This window comes from Dendropsophus ebraccatus, chromosome 3, assembly GCF_027789765.1.
Source record: "Dendropsophus ebraccatus isolate aDenEbr1 chromosome 3, aDenEbr1.pat, whole genome shotgun sequence".
Taxonomy (NCBI): domain Eukaryota; kingdom Metazoa; phylum Chordata; class Amphibia; order Anura; family Hylidae; genus Dendropsophus; species Dendropsophus ebraccatus.
The window spans coordinates 183,766,732-183,787,088 of record NC_091456.1 but is presented as its reverse complement, the minus strand read 5'-3'; the positions used below and the strand labels follow the sequence as shown (position 1 = coordinate 183,787,088).

The 20,357-nt window shown below is 46.0% G+C and overlaps 1 protein-coding gene across 1 annotated transcript; it reads right to left on the bottom strand.

The window, feature by feature from the left end:
* Positions 1 to 377: 377 nt before the first annotated feature.
* Positions 378 to 9,481, bottom strand: CIMIP2B (ciliary microtubule inner protein 2B). The gene is made up of 6 exons (XM_069964853.1): positions 9,339 to 9,481; positions 4,633 to 4,859; positions 4,330 to 4,505; positions 1,927 to 2,065; positions 834 to 1,055; positions 378 to 732 (listed from the first exon to the last, which is right to left on the bottom strand). The coding sequence occupies exons 1-6, from the start codon at positions 9,404 to 9,406 to the stop codon at positions 644 to 646; spliced, it is 921 nt and encodes a 306-aa protein (XP_069820954.1). The 5' UTR covers positions 9,407 to 9,481; the 3' UTR covers positions 378 to 643.
* Positions 9,482 to 20,357: the final 10,876 nt, after the last annotated feature.

Sequence of the window (20,357 nt, the reverse complement as noted above, 5' to 3'; positions counted from 1 at the left end):
TCACACATAATTCATCACTACATCACACACAGATCATCATTATTACCTCACACATAGATCACCATTACATCACACATAGATTACCATTAAATCACACACAGATCACCATTACATCACACATAGATAACCATTACATCACACATAATTCATCACTACATCACACACAGATCATCATTATTACCTCACACATAGATCACCATTACATCACACATAGATTACCATTACATCACACATAGATCATCATTACATTCTGGCTCCCCTACGCACTGGCCTATACCCATGTGTGCCTGGTACTGACATTAGTCCTAGTCCAGACCAATGTGAGAATATATATGGGTAGTGGGTGACGAGGGATACATAGAAGGACAGCAGACTAGTTCTCGCACTCTCACACATTTATTACTTGTAAACTTATTGATTGTCTCGATGCTTTGTGCTTTCGGATAACAATTGTCTCCGTTGCATCCTATGGCTTTGGCACGCGGTGATTTTTTCGTTGGTCCTTATCAATCTCGCAGAGTCCGCCCCGGCTGAATGATGGAAGGCCAGGGCGGCCAGCCATGTGGGTAAGTATGTGACCCGTCATTGTCTCACACATCAGGGGATCAATCATCCGGTTGGCGCTGGCTTTTCCTGTGGCTTCCTAATTCACTATCTGCTTTTCCAGTGTGGATTGGCCAAGAGCATTTTGGGTAAGATATCCGTAGGTGTGTCCGTACTGGAACTTGTAACCTGTTGGAATAGTGAGATGAGAGGGTTAATTTTTACTGCAGACTTGCTTGACTATCTCATACCCTATAGCAGCACATAGGCCATATCTGGGATTTTCTAACCTGGCACGTATCCTGTATAGCGGGGAAGTAAGCCCAGCTGCTCCAGGTAGATGTGACTCTGGTCAGACAGGGCTCTATTCCCTTCTCGTGGTCCATGGTGGTCTCCAATTTTGGCTCCTTTTTTTAGAGTCATTTGATCAAACTCTGTTATCGCTCTGTTGGTGGTGATGGGATAGCCGGTGCCGATGAGAAAACGGGAGCGGGGAACATAGCCAGTGTAACCTGTGGAAATTAAGGAAATTTAAAGGGGCATTCCACTCAAAAGTAACTTTTAATATGTTGTTGCCCTTGCACAGATTATTCATACTTTTCCAAGCTCCCTTGGTATCTTACTACATCATCCTCGACCCGTGACTGAACGAGATGGACTCGTCTGGCAGTGACAGCCAATCACTGGCCACGGTGCTATCCCATCTCAGTCAGTGGTTGGCTGAGCAGGCTGTCAGTGCCAGATGAGTCCGTCTCGGAAGTGGAGGCAGGATCACTCAGCCAGAGACTGAAGCTGATGTAGGAGGACACCGGGGAAGAATAAGTAAGAATAGGCTTATTATTATGTTCTGCGCTGGGGCAGCAACATATGAAAAGTTAATTCTAAGCTGAATACCCCTTTAACAATGATCTATGTCATGGTCACAGAAATTTCAAAAGTTTCAATCAGGGTGTCAGACCCCACCGATCGGCTGTGCTCTATACTCCCCAGCTCACTATTGTCGGAGACAGTTTCTATAGTGTGTCTATGGACCCCGTCTCCTGCAGGCTCTGCCCCATCAAAACTTTTCACAATTTTAATTTTATTTAAAGTGACAGTAACACTTAAAATGCAAAACCCAATGAAACCCAATGACCTTGGCCAAAAAAAATCTACAAATATTTCAAATATTTAAGTGAATATCCATCTTTTTAATTTTCAGCATTTCATTTGTTCTTCAGTTTTAGGCTATGTGCACACGTCATAAGAGACCAGCCGTTTCGTGACCCTGGCCGTCTATATAAAGAGACGGCCGCCTTACCCGATATATTCCCAGAGTGGGAACACAGCCGTATTCAGGAAATAGTTGGCAACTGTCTTTTATAAATAAAAAAGAAACGTCACCTGAGATGAAGTATTTGTTGGGGTCCTCTTCCTCCATGTAGTAGGGGGAGACCTGTATCTGGAAGGCATTGGGAGAGACATAGGGGGCCGGGTCCTTAGACAGCGCTGGGAGGGGAGTCCGATACCTGGCCGTGATGAGCTGGAAATAGGGGCAGAGAGAAGCATCCATTACTGCAGATGGCAGACGGCATGTGGCATGTACTGCAGATGGCATGTGGAGTGCCACCCACACAGTGCCCTCCAGAACAGTGCCATCCACACAGTGTCCTCCAGAACAATGCCATCCACACAGTGTCCTTCAGAACAGTGCCATCCACACAGTGTCCTCCAGAACAATGCCATCCACACAGTGTCCTTCAGAACAGTGCCATCCACACAGTGTCCTTCAGAACAGTTACATCCACACAGTATTCCCCAGAACTGTGCCATCCACACAGTGCCCTCGAAAACAGTGCCACCCACACCATGCCCTCCAAAACAGTGCCACCCACACCATGCCCTCCAAAACAGTGCCCTCCACACTAGTGCCCTCCAGAACAGTGCCATCCACACAGTGTCCTCCAGAACAGTGCCCTCCAAAACCGTGCCCTCCAAAACAGTGCCATCCACACAGTCAGGGGCGTAACTAGAAATGGCTGGGCCCCATAGCAAACTTTTGATTGGGCCCCCCCCCCCCCGACTGACCACTAAACGGTCAAGTGAAGTCATAACTACATAACTGCTAGCTCTGGTCAGGAGTGCTTGCAGTTAAAGGGACATTTGCAAAACCCAGGAGACCAGCAGGGCCACCCGGTGCTGCAAATGATGACGGCTCAGGGGGCCCAGTGTATTGCAGGAACAGGCCATGGGGCCCCCTGATGCGGCGGGCCCCATAGCAGCCGCTATGGCTGCTATAGTGGTAGTTACGCCCCTGCACACAGTGCCCTCCAGAACAGTGTCATCCACACAGTGCCCTCCAGAACAGTTCCATCTACACAGTGTCCTTCAGAACAGTGCCCTCCAAAACAGTGCCATCCACACAGTGCCCTCCAGAACCGTTCCATCCACACAGCGTCCTCCAGAAAAGTGCCACCCACACATTGCTCTCCAGAACAGTGCCCTCCAGAACAGTGCCACCAATACCAAGTTCTCCAAAACAGTGCCATCCACACCGTGCCCTCCAGAACATTGATATTCACAGTGCCCCCTAGAACACTACCATCCACACAGTGCTAACCAGAACAGTGCCCTCTACACAATGTCCTCCAGAACAGTGCCCTCCACACAGCATCCTCCAGAACAGTGCCCTCCACACAATGTCCTCCAGAACAGTGCCCTCCACACAATGTCCTCCAGAACAGTGCCATCCACACAGTGCCCTCCAGAACAATGCCCTCCACACAATATCCTCCAGAACAATGCCCTCCACACAATGTCCTCCAGAACAGTGCCCTCCACACAATGTCCTCCAGAACAGTGCCCTCCACACAATGTCCTCCAGAACAGTGCCATCCACACAATGTCCTCCAGAACAGTGCCACTCACACAGTGCCCTCCAGAACAGTGCCATCCACACAGTGCCCTCCAGAACAATGCCCTCCACACAATATCCTCCAGAACAATGCCCTCCACACAGCATCCTCCAGAACAGTGCCCTCCACACAATGTCCTCCAGAACAGTGCCCTCCACACAATGTCCTCCAGAACAGTGCCCTCCACACAATGTCCTCCAGAACAGTGCCATCCACACAATGTCCTCCAGAACAGTGCCACTCACACAGTGCCCTCCAGAACAGTGCCATCCACACAGTGCCCTCCAGAACAATGCCCTCCACACAATATCCTCCAGAACAATGCCCTCCACACAGCATCCTCCAGAACAGTGCCCTCCACACAATGTCCTCCAGAACAGTGCCCTCCACACAATGTCCTCCAGAACAGTGCCCTCCACACAATGTCCTCCAGAACAGTGCCATCCACACAATGTCCTCCAGAACAGTGCCATCCACACAGTGCCCTCCAGAACAGTGCCATCCACACAGTGTCCTCCAGAACAATGCCCTCCACACAGCATCCTCCAGAACAGTGCCCTCCACACAATGTCCTCCAGAACAGTGCCATCCACACAATGTCCTCCAGAACAGTGCCACTCACACAGTGCCCTCCACACAATGTCCTCCAGAACAGTGCCATCCACACAGTGCCCTCCAGAACAGTGCCCTTCAAAACAGTGCCACTCACACAGTACCCTCCACACAATGTCTTCCAGAACAGTGCCATCCAAACAGTGCCCTCCACATAGTCAAAAACACTACCAGCTGCAGAATTCAGCTTGTATCTCGGACATGGAAGATACATGTGAGCGGCCACTAGAGGTCACACACACGTGTATCTTCCATGGCCTGCGCTGGTATCTGGGCTCACCTGCTTCTCATGCTCGGTCCGGGGCGCCTGCTGACCACTCTGCAGCTTACTGACCAGGATCTGCTCCTTCAGGTGACCCTGTTGGTGGTCTTGATCAGTTTTAAAGTCGGTCAGGGCGTCCCGAGTGGTCTCAGCGTACGTCTTAGCAAAGAATTTCTGAGATCTAGGGATGAAGCCTGAGAAGACAAGGAAGGGGATTAGACTATATCCCACTATATACAGTTATCTACTATGGAGAAGAAAATGGGCAAAATGGGGGTAATAGGAAATCATGGGCGGAGATATAAATTGGCATCCCATTACCGGTATATCCTGGAATCATACTCCACGACAGCTTCTTGTCTCCCAGACGTGGTTTCCTCCTGTTTGTCGTGTCCAGGTTGATCTCGTGACGAGGAGGAGGGTACGGGGAGGACTGGAGGACCAGCTGGCCCGAGTGCCGGACATCTGGACTGGTCAATAGTTGGCCGGTCAGCTTCCCGTAGGTCTTACCCAGATTATACTTGTACTGGGGACAGTAGCCGCCATACCTGCAATAGACATGTACCAGAGTATTAGGACCACCTCCTACTTTCCACTATAGGAGCTCACGGACCAATGGTGGCCGATATCAGCACGGTTTGTGAGCTGTTCTCGCGCTCCTGTTGTAACGGTGTATTATGGGCGGACGAATGGTGCCATTGTGAATAGGCAACATGGAAAATACGGAGTGCCGGGAAACATGGATACAACCATAGGCCATAGGCTGTCTCCATGTTTTCCTGGACTACGGAGGGCGGCACCCAACTTCTTCAGCCAGAGCATTTGGTTTCGGACGAAGCCGAGCACGCTTGAGATTCGCTCATCACGAATCACGTTTTCAGCTTTATGGAACAGATGAATGTTGGCGTGTCAGAAACACTAGAGAATAGGCATCCTTCAGCTATTGGTGGTGGCAGCACTATGGTCTGGGGAACGTTCTCCGGCCAATCATCTATGTAGGAGGCACCATCACCCGAGTCCATCCTTACAGATCACATACACGCTAATTGGTGGATGGAATCTTCCAGCAAGACAACACGACACGGCTTAAGATGTCCAAAGCTGGTGGGAAGAGCATAACCAGGACATCCTGTACTGCCCAGAATTAAAGGGGTAGTTCAGCAAAAAAAAAAAAAAAAAATCTTTCAAATCAACTGATGCTAGAAAGTGCCGGAGATTTGTAATTTACTTCTATTTGAAAAAAATATATATATATATCAATTCTTCCAGTACTTATCAGCTGCTGTATGTCCTGCAGGAAGTGGTGTGTTTTTTCCAGTCTGACACAGTGCTCTCTGCTGCCACCTCTGTCCATGTCAGGAACTGGCCAGAGCAGTAGCAAATCCCCATAGAAAATAATCTCTCCTGCTCTCCAGACTGGAAAGAATAGAAAACACTTCCTGCAGGGCATACAGCAGCTGATAAGTATTGGAAGTGTTGAGATTTTTTTTTTTTATAGAAGTAAATTACAAATCTCTGGCGCTACTACGCCTTTTGGGTATCAGTGGGATCACCTCGTCTTTGCTCTATGGTTCCCCCCCCCCCCCCCCATACACCCTCCAGCCGCTATAGGATGGGCTCCAGATACCTGTGACACCTGTAGGACCTTATAGAGTCATTCCCAGCCCATCTAGTGGCTGTCCCTGCTGCACATTGGCTAGTAAGCAGAATAATGTGACTGTGGGACATGGACTGGGATCCTGGTCAGAACAAGATGATTTGCATGCAGTGAAAGCATGGACTCTAAGGGGTTAATAGTGCCGCCGTATTATGGCAGGTCTCTAGTGTCCCAGGCCGTGCGGTATCCAAGCCCATCGGCCGCCATGGAGATGTGTACACACAAGGCCTGAAGCAGTGAGAAGTAACAACACACAATGGTGACAGGAAAGCATTGTGCAGCCGTCAGTGTATCCAGTGATAATACCGTAACACAGGGATCGGTTACTGTACCGCCCTATAGTCTATCATCAGGGCTGGGAAAGACCAGTCACTGTATAGTAGCAGAGCTGGGTGCTATCATCTGGGAGTGTATCACACCTGATAGGCTTAGATACAAGAACACAGCATGCAGTACCGTATGTATTATACATTACAGGCTTAGATACAAGAACACAGCATGCAGTACCGTATGTATTATACATGATAGGCTCAGATACAAGAACACAGCATGCAGTACCATATGTATTATACATTACAGGCTTAGATACAAGAACACAGCATGCATTGCTGTATGTATTATATATCATAGGCTTAGATACAAGAACACAGCATGCAGCACCGTATGTATTATACATCATAGGCTTAGATACAAGAACACAGCATGCAGTGCCGTATGTATTATACATCATAGGCTTAGATACAAGAACACAGCATGCAGTGCCGTATGTATTATACATTATAGGCTTAGATACAAGAACACAGCATGCAGCACCGTATGTATTATACATTATAGGCTTAGATACAAGAACACAGCATGCAGCACCATATGTATTATACATCATAGGCTAAGATACAAGAACACAGCATGCAGTACCGTATGTATTATACATTACAGGCTTAGATACAAGAACACAGCATGCAGTGCCGTATGTATTATACATCACAGGCTTAGATACAAGAACACAGCATGCAGCACCGTATGTATTATACATCATAGGCTAAGATACAAGAACACAGCATGCAGTACCATATGTATTATATATGACTGGCTTAGATACAAGAACACAGCAGAAAGTAAGTATCTTAGTAAATAGCTTAGATTAAAAAAAAATACTCAGCAGACAATAAGTATCACCCATCATAGGATTAGATAGTCAGAGCTCTTGAGAGAGTAAGAATTAGATATAATATGTTTAGATTCAAGAAATACAGCAGACAGTAAGTATCACACTTAGGGTTAGATACAAGAACTCAACAGGGAGCAAGTATTCTACTTAAAGGGGTTCTTGGGCGAAAAACTTCATCTTTCAAATCAACTGGTGTCAGAAAGTTATATAGATCTGTAATTTACTTCTATTTAAACATCTCCAATCTTTCCATACTTATCAGCTGCTGTATGTTCTGCAGGAAGTGGTGTATTCTCTCCAGTCTGACACACTGCTCTCTGCTGCCACCTCTGTCCATGTCAGGAACTGTCCAGAGCAGTAGCAAATCCCCATAGAAAACCTCTCCTGCTCTGGACAGTTCCTGACATGGACAGAGGTAGCAGCAGAGAGCACACATGATAGGATTAGATACAAGGGCTCATCAGTAAGAATGCGATATAATATGTTAAGATTCAAGAAATACAGCAGACAGTAGGTATCACACTTGGGGTTGGATACAAGAACTCACAGAGAAAGTATCACAGTTGATAGGGTTAAATCCAAGAGCTGAGCAGACAGCATTACATATCATAGGCTTAGATACATGAGCTCATCAGACAGTATCACATATCAGTGGCTTAGGTACGTGAGCTCTTCAGACAGTATCACATATCATAGGTTTACAAGAGCTTAGCAGGAAGTATCACACTTCATAGGCTAATGGAGCATTTACACAGATTTATCTGACAGATTTTTGAAGCCAAAGCCAGGAGTGGATGTGAAAAGAGGAAAAATCTCAGTCTTTCCTTTATGGCCTGTTCTCTGTTTATAGTCTGTTCCTGGCTTTGGCTTCAAAAATCTGTCAGATAAATCTCTGTAAACGCACCATTAGATACAATTACACAGCACGCAGTAAGTATCACACTTGATAGACTTAGATACAATTACACAGCAGGCAGTAAGTATCACACTTGATAGACTTAGATACAATAACACAGCAGACAGTAAGTATCACACTTAATAGGCTTAGATACAATAACAGCAGACAATAAGTATCACACTTGATAGGCTTAGATACAATAACACAGCAGACAGTAAGTATCACATTCTATTAGATTTAGGTTGGTTCAGCGGACAAAAAACACATCTGTTTTCTTCTAGAAACAGCACCACACTTGTCCTCAGATTGGGTGTAGTATTGCAACTTGGCTCCATTCACTTTAATGGAACTGAGTTGCAATACCACTCCCAACCTGACAACAAGGGCGGTGTTGTCATGGATCCCTTGGATCGCAGCAATCAAGGGAAACGCCTGTCACTATGGCTGTATAGCAGTACCACACCTCCATGGCAGGTGCAACACAACCACCAGTGCATCCGGTCTGTCCTATTCAATCTGACTGGTTACTATGGGAAACACTACTATTCGCTTTACTGAAGGATGGGTGGGGTTGGGGTGTGTGAACAGAACAGTTTAGATACATTAGCTTAGATACATTACAACAAAGGCTCCCTATGTTTTACATAAGCAAGACTGCTAAAAGTACTATGGGTATTATGGGTCCGGAATATGAGACAATCTTAGATACATTCTGATACGGCTTACTAGATACATGTCTTTTAGATACATGGTGATACACTATCTTATACCAGGGATGGGAAATCTTGGGCCCTCCAGCTGTTGCAAAACTACAATTCCCATCATGCTTGGACAGCCAAAGCGAAGGCATGATGGGAATTGTAGTTTTGCAACAGCTGGAGGGCCCAAGGTCCTGTATCCCTACTCTAAGTAGTCAGACACATTGCCATACACTATCCTCTAATTCAGCGCTCCTGACTAATGCAAACTATTACAACCCCCATCATGCTTAGTCCATTAGATCAGATGCATGAACATTGTAATAAGACAGATGCACTGAGGTATCACACAACCTTTATACTATTACAGTGTTATGTAGGCTTAGATACCTTTTATTTGATACCTTGAAGCAAAATCACTATATATATATATATATATATATATATATATATATATATATAAAAAATAATAAATAAATATATATTTATTATATTTATAGAATATATTTAAGTTGTTCCAACAATTCTCACAGCTGAGAGTTTGTTACACTTGCATCCAGTCTAGGCACTCAGAGTACAGAGGGTGCGCTCTGGAGCTGGACTTACCCTGGGATATAATGGGGATCACTTGTCATCAGCATGGGGCTGATTTTTGGGGGATAGATGGCTGCCATGATGCCCAGGGCCCTCGCCGAGGATCTGCTCCCCTGTGTCTGTGGCCAGGTGTTTGTGTCACTGAAAGTGAGTCTGTGTCGCTATGTATTGTGTGTTGTTAGGGATGATCAGAAACTAGTAACAAGGAGGAGGAGCAGCAGAGTGGAGTCCAGGCAAGGAGAGGAGGAGCAGGGGACACAACACTCCATCTCTCCCGGTCACTGTCACACACAGAGAGGTCTTAGGATACAGAGCAGTCACTTTCAGCTTTCCTAGAATATACTTATCATATTACTACTTCCTATAATACTGCTCCTATATACAAGAATATTACGTACTATAATACTACTCCTATATACAGGAATATAACTACTATAATACTGCTCCTATATACAAGAATATAACTACTATTATACTGCTTCTATATACAAGAATATAACTACTATAATTCAAGGTCAAGAAACAGAGTCTCGCACTCACCGGACTGAAGCTGCAAGTGGTTTATTTCCGATACATCAGAATAGGCTTGGCGGGGAGAGGGGAGATAGCAAAGCAGGTGTGTTCAGCCCCCTCTCCCCGCCAAGCCTATTCTGATGTATCGGAAATAAACCACTTGCAGCTTCAGTCCGGTGAGTGCGAGACTCTGTTTCTTGACCTTGAATCATATATCCTGCTTTATTTTGCCTCTGCACCGCCGCTCCATGGTTCGGATACAGTTTGCTTGCCCTAGATCCTAGTCCCGGGTTTCCTACATTGGGTGTACCTCACAGTTAGTGCCGGCCGGAGCTCTCACCACGCCATCATAACTACTATAATACTGCTCCTATATACAAGAATATAACTACTATAATACTGCTCCTATATACAAGAATATAACTACTATAATACTGCTCCTATATACAAGAATATAACTACTATAATACTGCTCCTATATACAAGAATATAACTACTATAATACTGCTCCTATATACAAGAATATAACTACTATAATACTGCTCCTATATACAAGAGTATAACTACTATAATACTGCTCCTATATACAAGAATATAACTACTATAATACTTCCTCCTATATACAGGAATATAACTACTATAATACCGCTCCTATATACAGGAATATAACTACTATAATACTGTCCCCTATATACAAGAATATAACTACTATAATACTGCCCCCTATATACAAGAATATAACTACTATAATACTGCTCCTATATACAAGAATATAACTACTATAATACTGCTCCTATATACAAGAATATAACCACTATAATACTGCTCCTATATACAGGAATATAACTACTATAATACTTCTCCTATATACAAGAATATAACTATTATAATACTGCTCCTATATACAAGAATATAACTACTATAATGGAACAGGGTAGAAAAATAGAGGCGGTCACTCACCATTAGTTGCCGAAAACATTCATTTATTCATCCGGGCATGAACAAAGCAGGGAAGGGGGAAGGTGGAGGAGCAGGTGCAATCAGACGAACGTTTTCACGCTATCGCGCTTCGTCAGGTCTGGCGTGTCTAACACAGGTGGGGGTGTGTTTTATAGGTCATGTGACATGTGTGAAAATAGTACAAAAAGTTATAAATTGCAAAAACACATATGCAAAACACATTAAAACCAAGCCGGAGTAACATACTAGAATAGTAGAGCATTGAGGTCATTTCTCTCATTGAGACCAGACACCCCTGTAGCATCCTACCCCCTTCCCTGCTTTGTTCATGCCCGGATGAATAAATGAATGTTTTCGGCAACTAATGGTGAGTGACCGCCTCTATTTTTCTACCCTGTTCCATGTTGGACTGTTACCTTGGGCGTTGTGCACCTCCATTAGCCGTAATCACATCCAGGAGAGAGCTTGCCTTTCCACAGGACTGCTAATATAGTGTGCATTCCCGTAGTGCCAGCCATCCAGCTCTCACCCGATATTGTTTGTACATGTTTTTTCTGGCTTGAGCACACATGAGCACACAAAGCGACACCCAGATGGATACTACGGGCAGCTCCACAATTAGAACACTTGATGCAGGAAGGGTGGATGCAGATGCATTTTTTGCCGCTTGTAACACTAAAGAAGAAGTAGAGGTCATCAACCTCAAAACGCTGGAGAATCGTATCACCTCCTTAGCGGAGAAAGAAATACGTCTTTTTTGGACGGTGAATTCGCTCAGATCGTATTCGGCCAGCAATCGTGTCCCTAGAGGACTAAGATCTTTCAAACCCCCCTCACAGTTCCAGGAGGATGAATCTTTTAATAAAGCTTGGCAAGAAGCGCATCATGTGCACGCGGTCAACCTTATGTCTCTAGTGTTGAACAGGAACCAACTAGAACATGAAAGGGTTAATGCAGACCTTCTCAAGGCTAAAGCTGAATATACCAACCGCATGACCGAGGATAAAGTCACTGCTTTCTTCTTGAAATTGGACAACCATCTGCTTTCCTTTCAGGATGGGATTAAAGATATTAAAAAAGAAAAATTTCTAAGAGATAAGCTGGATTATGACCAGGGTCGGGTGTTTACCTGGAATACCAGAAACAAAACAAAAGGCCATAGCAACAAAAATAAAAGTGCCTTCCACCAAAAAGCTATGGATTATGGCACAACGGACTCTGACTCTAGTCAGTCTGACAATGGCAATAAACATAGATCGGACCCCAGCAGATCCAGGGGCAACCCTTTAGGAGGCCGATCCCGAGAGGGCGCACGGGGAGGCGGAGATACAGACCGCAAGAGAGCCCCCAAACGGAAGCAGGTATCTTGGAAGTAACCTCTACCAACATAACCCCCCTTGATCCTCCTAATGTAGTCAACATTTCAGGAGTCGATCTACCGGACGGCTGCGACTCTCTACTAAGTAAAGGGTTGAACTTTGGCCTTCATGAAGAATTTTCCTATGAAAACTTTGAGGCTGATTTTTTTAAGGCTATCAGGAAAATTAATCTACATAAGTTTTTCAGTATCCACAAAACATCCACGTCTAACTCAGAGCTTTCCACTCCCCAGTACCATATTGGTCCCTTGGGTTTCTTCATGCCAGAAGAACTGACTATCCAAGACCTATCAAGTATACATACCTTATCTACCCTAGACGGTGAACAACCTTCATCACGTTCAGTGGTACATACAGAAGAGCCTTTTTTGGGAGGAAAGCCTTCGACATTCTCCCCCCAGATTCCTCCAGGCGGGGCAATTGATATTTTCTACAAATCTGTACTCCGGGATGCTAAAGCGCAAGTATATCCCAAGCCTGAGAACAACCTGACACAAAGTGAGAAACGAGCGATGGACTGGCTCAAAAAACGACCCGATCTGAAAATTGTTCGTGCAGATAAAGGCGGCTCCACTGTTATCATGCAGAAGAAACACTATTTAGAAGAGGCTTATCGCCAACTAGGCGAGACGAGCACGTATGTCAAGATCGACAAAGATCCCACCCTTAAAATTAAAGAGCGGTTGCGGGGACTACTGCACAGAGCAGTGGCTAATAAAGCCCTTGATCAGAAAACAGCCGAGAAGCTCATTCCTGATTCCCCCCGCACCCCAAAATGGTATTTGTTACCAAAGATACATAAGTCACTGAGCCGGCCGCCGGGCCGTCCTATCGTTTCGGCGGTCGGCTCAGTGACGGAAGGAGTATCACAATATCTTGATTGGGCCCTTCGTCCTTTGCTTCCCACCTTTGCTACTTATTTGAAAGACACTAATGACTTTCTGCACGCATTAGACACCATCTCTTGGCAGTCCGGTTATTCTATGGCGTCCATCGATGTCGAGAGCCTGTACACCCGCATCCCTCATGATGCGGGTGTGGGGGCTGTCGATCACATCCTTGGGCGCACGGGTCAATCACCAGCTTTTAGATCCTTTATCAGTGAAGCTCTTCTGTTTGTTTTGGGCAATAATTATTTTATGTTTGAGGGAGATTGGTATCGTCAGGAGACCGGCACTGCGATGGGCACGCCGGTCTCCTGTACGTACGCCAATCTCTTTCTCTCTTGGTTAGAACAAAATTAAATTTTTTCTGTCAATAACCCTTTCATTAAATACATTGTTTCTTTTTTCAGATATGTGGACGACATTTTCATTGTTTGGAATGCCTCACCTGAGACTTTTCTCGAATTCGTCACATATCTGAATACTCATAATTTTGTGAACATGTTTTTTACATCTAATTTTGGTGGTACCAAGCTGGAGTTTTTAGACGTCAAAATTGAAATTATAGATAACTCTATTCACACATCAGTGTTCCGTAAGGAAACAGCATCTAACGCCTTGTTACACTATTCTAGTTCCCACCCTCCATCTGTGAAAAGATCTATACCCTACAGCCAAATGATCAGAATTAGACGCATCAATAACCATGACGAGTCCTTCCATGTACAGGCCAATCAGTTGCGCAGCCGCTTGCTGACCAGAGGTTATCCCTCTGACGTCATCAACGACGCATACCTTAAAGCCTGTAATACAAGCACCACCTCCTTACGTAAACCCAAATTGAGAGATAATAAGCTCCATAATGACAGCCTTAAAAGGTTCACGTTCTCCTTCCAAAATTCTCCCATGAATGAGACCCTGAAAAATATCATCAGGAAGCATTGGTACATTTTGGAGCAGGACGAGGACATAAAAAGTGCCGCCTTCAACAAACCCCTATTCACTTTCAAGAAAAGTAAAACCATAGGTGATATATTCTCGGCCGGTAAAATTAATCGCCCTAAATCCTGGCTCACTAAGTCCCTGCCATCCGGCAATAGACGATGTGGACAGTGTCAATACTGCCCACAGGTGTTGGCACAGTCATACATCGTCCTCGGAGGCATTGAATGCTTCATAAAACAATTTATAACATGTAAAACGACCCATGTTGTATATGCAGTTATCTGCCCCTGCCATAGATACTATATAGGGAAAACTAAAAGAGCTATGTGGGTTCGCTTCAAAGAGCACCTCTATTCCCTGCGATCTGGTAAGGGTGTCCCACGCCTTATTAATCATATACGCAACGATCATGCAAATGACGCTAAAAGAATTATAGGCCTGGAAAGGGTTAACCCCCCCAGCAGTGGCAGTGACTGGCTCAAACTTCTTTTAAAATGCGAGACGAAATGGATCATCCGATTGGATGCTACAGGGGTGTCTGGTCTCAATGAGAGAAATGACCTCAATGCTCTACTATTCTAGTATGTTACTCCGGCTTGGTTTTAATGTGTTTTGCATATGTGTTTTTGCAATTTATAACTTTTTGTACTATTTTCACACATGTCACATGACCTATAAAACACACCCCCACCTGTGTTAGACACGCCAGACCTGACGAAGCGCGATAGCGTGAAAACGTTCGTCTGATTGCACCTGCTCCTCCATCTTCCCCCTTCCCTGCTTTGTTCATGCCCGGATGAATAAATGAATGTTTTCGGCAACTAATGGTGAGTGACCGCCTCTATTTTTCTACCCTGTTCCATGTTGGACTGTTACCTTGGGCGTTGTGCACCTCCATTAGCCGTAATCACATCCAGGAGAGAGCTTGCCTTTCCACAGGACTGCTAATATAGTGTGCATTCCCGTAGTGCCAGCCATCCAGCTCTCACCCGATATTATAACTACTATAATACTGCTCCTATATACAGTGGTGCCTCGGATTACGATTACATAATTCGTTCTGGGACCATGCTTGTAATCCAAATGCACTCTTAGGGTGCCTTCGCACACACCGGATCCGCAGCAGATCCGATGCGGATCCAGTGTGTGTGAAGGCACCCTTAAAGCAAAGAAAATTTAATTGAAATGCAGACAATTGGTTCCACACCCCAAAAATAATGATTTTTTAAATTCTGAATAACATGTAAAACAAATGAAACAAACATTTAGAAACAGCTGAATCTGTGATATTATAAGTTACAGTACAGTATAACAATCAGCATGTGGAGTATAATGTATAGTAAGTGCATAAACCTTAAAGAAACAGTTTCTAGATACATGAGGGAACTGCAGATCCCCATAATGCAGTAGTGTAGTACAACAGGCTAGAATAGAGAAGCACAGCTGCTGTCAGAGGTCTGTGTGGTCACATGACAGCAATGGGGAAAGGGGTGTGTTCAGCTTGGACCAATCAGGAAGTGAGAATCACAGAGCTGTTCAGGAGGACAGAGACAGAAACCTTTCTATACAGCAGTGTGAATGGCTGAGTGTAAGTGCAGGAACATTATAGCAGCAGTGCGTATAGCTGAGTGCAAGTGCAGGTACATTATAGCAGCAGTGTGTATAGCGGAGTGTAAGTGCAGGCACATTATAGCAGCAGTGTGTATAGCTGAGTATGAGTACAGGCACATTATAGCAGCAGTGTATATAGCTGAGTATGAGTGCAGGCACATTATAGCAGCAGTGTGTATAGCTGAGTATGAGTACAGGCACATTATAGCAGCAGTGTATAGCTGAGTATGAGTGCAGGCACATTATAGCAGCAGTGTGTATAGATGAGTGTGAGTGCAGGCACATTATAGCAGCAGTATGTATAGCTGAGAATGAGTGCAGGCACATTATTGCAGCAGTGTGCATAGCTGAGTGTGAGTGCAAACACATTATAGCAGGAATAGGAAGGATGGGAAACACAAGGGCTTACAAAGACTGCAGGGGGCAAGAAGAAATTTGCAGAGGCACTCCCCCTCCCACCCAGTACAGGGAGCTCTTAAAAAAAAAAAAAAGCAATGCTCTTAAACCAAGTTACAATTTTGAAAAACTGTGAGCTCTTCTGGCAAATCGCTCTCAATCCAAGTTACTCTTAAACCAAGGTACCACTGTACAAGAATATAACTACTATAACACTGCCCCTTATGAATATAACTATATCTGCTATTTCCTTAGTCGTATTGTTTTCTACTGAAGCACCAGATGCAGAATCTTGGCTCATGTTCATAAACAGTAAAAATATAACTTCACAAGAATAAATTGAACTTTTCACTTTAATCAATGTTATTCTAAATAAATGAAATTTCCGGTTTGGAATCTTCCCAAGTTGTCAGACAATTATAACGAGCCATTGTTTTCAGGATCCAAACTGTAAAGAATGGCAGTAGGGTCAGGTTCCTGACCCTGTGCCCTCCTGCCAGTAAATGTTATATAATGTACATATACCATACATACAATTGTGCTCAAAAGTTTAAATTACCCAGCAGAATTTTTGCTTTCTTGTCCCTTTTTTTTTAAGAGAATAGGAATAATAACACAAAAACTCTTTCCCCACTCATGCAGGGCCGCTTTAACCAGAGGGCACATGGTGCACGTGCACCGGGCCCACTGGTTAAAGGGGCCCCCCCGAGCAGGCCGGCCGTTGCTATGTGCGACCAGTGCGGTCGCACAGGGCTCCGGCCACCAGCCTGTCAGGGGGGAGCGCCATGGATAGGTAATCTACTTACCCCTCCATGGCGCCCCCTGCAGGGCCCCCCCGTCCGCCGCTGCCCCCGTCCGCTGCTGCTGCGGCGCTTCAGCGCTGCAGCAGCAGCGACACTGACAGAGAGAGAGCCATTGGCTCCCTCCCTGTCAGTCACTCACTCTTGTGGCCGCACTTCCTGCGGTCACAAGAGGCCGCGCTCTCCCTCTAGCGCCCGACGTCACTGGAGCGTCGGCGCGAGGGTAAGGGGAGTGCAGCCTCTTGTGACCGCAGGAAGTGCGGCCACAGGAGGGAAGAGAAGAGGAACGCGTGGACCCAGGTGAGTAACAGTGTTTGTTTTTTTCAATGTTATATGGGAGGGGGAGCTATATACTATTGGGGAGCACAGGGGGCTATATACTATGGGGGAGAACAGGGGGCTATATACTATGGGGGAGAACGGGGGCTATATACTATTGGGGAGCACAGGGGGGCTATATACTATGGGGGAGAACGGGGGCTATATACTATTGGGGAGCACAGGGGGGCTATATACTATGGGGGAGAACGGGGGCTATATACTATTGGGGAGCACAGGGGGCTATATACTATGGGGGAGAACGGGGGCTATATACTATTGGGGAGCACAGGGGGCTATATACTATGGGGGAGCACAGGGGGCTATATACTATGGGGGAGCACAGGGGAGCTATATACTATTGGGGAGCACAGGGGAGCTATATACTATGGGGGAGCACAGGGGGCTATACACTATGGGGGAGCACAGGGGAGCTATATACTATTGGGGAGCACAGGGGAGCTATATACTATTGGGAAGCACAGGGGGCTATATACTATTGGGGAGCACAGGGGAGCTATATACTATGGGGGAGCACAGGGGAGCTATATACTTTGGGGAGCACAGGGGGCTATATACTATGGGGGAGCACAGGGGGCTATATACTATGGGGGAGCACAGGGGGCTATATACTATGGGGGAGCACAGGGGAGCTATATACTATGGGGGAGCACAGGGGGCTATACACTATGGGGGAGAACGGGGGGCTATATACTATTGGGGAGCACAGGGGGCTATATACTATGGGGGAGCACAGGGGGCTATATACTATGGGGGAGCACAGGGGAGCTATATACTATGGGGGAGCACAGGGGGCTATACACTATGGGGGAGCACAGGGGAGCTATATACTATTGGGGAGCACAGGGGAGCTATATACTATTGGGAAGCACAGGGGGCTATATACTATTGGGGAGCACAGGGGAGCTATATACTATGGGGGAGCACAGGGGAGCTATATACTTTGGGGGAGCACAGGGGGCTATATACTATGGGGGAGCACAGGGGAGCTATATACTATGGGGGAGCACAGGGGAGCTATATACTATGGGGAGCACAGGGGGCTATATACTACTGGGGAGCACAGGGGGCTATATACTATGGGGGAGCACAGGGGGCTATATACTATGGGGGAGCACAGGGGGTTATATACTATTGGGGAGCACAGGTTAGCTATATACTATTGGGGAGCACAGGGGCTATATACTATTGGGGAGCACAGGGGAGCTATATACTATTGGGGAGCACAGGGGTCTATATACTATGGGGGAGAGCACAGGGGGCTATATATTATGGAGAGCACAGGGGGGCTATATACTATTGAGGGGGAGCACAGGGGGGCTATATACTATTGGGGGAGAGCACAGGGGGGCTATATACTATTGTGGGAGAGCACAGGGGGGCTATATACTATTGGGGGAGAGCACAGGGGGCTATATACTATTGTGGGAGAGCACAGGGGGGCTATATACTATTGTGGGAGAGCACAGGGGGGCTATATACTATTGTGGGAGAGCATAGGGGGGCTATATACTATTGGGGGAGAGCACAGGGGGGCTATATACTATTGTGGGTGAGCACAGGGGGCTATATACTACTGGGGAGAGTGCACAGGGGGGCTATATACTAATGGGGGAGCGCACAGGAGGGCTGTATATAACTGGAGGAGCACATGAGGGTCTATATACTACAGGGACACCTTAAAACTATGGAGGCACAGAGGGGTGTAACTATGTAGGGGTACAGAGGGGTGTAACTACTGTATAGGGGTATAAGGGACCTAACTACTGTATGTGTTGGAGCCTAAAATATTTGTCTGGCAGATTCTGGAGAGAAGATTCACAGCCAGGAGAAGACTTCAAGGTGGCCCACGCTGGATGGAGAGAAAAAGAAAAGGTGACAGACTCCGATCGGAGAAGACGCCCCCGGTGAGTCACTGGATGTAACTTCACTCTGTTATAGGCTTGTACTGATAGGGGTCATGGTATGGCGGTATTATGTAATGGTATCAATGGTGATATCTTTCTGTTTTGTTCAGTGCAGTTTTCATGTAATATGTAATCACTGAATGGTGGAAATAGTGTTATAAGGTAACTACTGTATGTATTGGGGCTCTTGATACAGTGTGGGGGCAAATTCAGTACATTATACAATGTGCAGAAAGGTAAGGGGGGGCCCACTCTTGAGGGCTGTGCACTGGGCCCACCAATGTATTAAAACGGCCCTGCACTCATGGTTAGTGGTCGGGTGACGCCATTTATCGTCAGACTACTGTGTTTTCTCTTTTTATATCATAATGACAACCAAAAACATCCAAATAACTCTGATCACAAATTTACATACCTCCAATTCTTAGTACGGTGTATTGCCCCCTCTAACATCAATGACGGCTTGAAGTCTCTTGTGGTAGTTGTGGATGAGGCTCTTCATTTTCTCAGATGGTAAAGCTGCCCATTCTTCTTGGCAGAAAGCCTCCAGTTCCTGTAACTTCCTGGGCTGTCCTGCATGAACTGTGTGTTTGAGATCTCCCCAAAGTGGCTCAATGATATTGAAGTCAGGAGACTGAGATGGCCACTCCAGAACCTTCACTTTGTTCTGCTGTAGTCAACACACAAACAATGGTGTAAACTACCCCACCACGTTACGGTGGCCTCATACACGGGGCGGACCCTACACTGTACTATGGCCTCTCCATGGCATGAAATACGCCCATGCTCTGGGCATGCAAGATCTGTCTTATACCGGCACAAGTAATAACACCACCTGGGTGGGACGGGTGGAGTGCACGACCAAGTAGAGGCAGCCACTCCCCCCATCTGGAACACAGAAAAAAAGGACAAATTTGGTCAGCTCTCATAGAACACCATTCACACTAGGCAGGAGCACGTTGCTGTGGCTGAAGTTGCAAACACACACAAACACGAAAAAATGCAACAGCTCACCGCAATAGCAAGATACAGACCCACTAAAATGAAAATAGTTAAAAGCAGCCCCCCCAACTGCCAAAAAAAAACTTACAAAGCCGTGCGCGAACGCCGCTGAGATTAGTCCGATGCCCATAGAGAATGATGGCCAGGTTTCACGCACGCCAGGTTTCGGGCGCTGATATCTTTGTCCCGGGACCGGCTCCAGGAACGGGACTTGTCGGAAAGGGGAAGTATCCAGGGGCTGTACAGGGGGTTCAGGCGGGCTCTGTGCCCGCATCCCCGGGGACAGGTTCCCTTT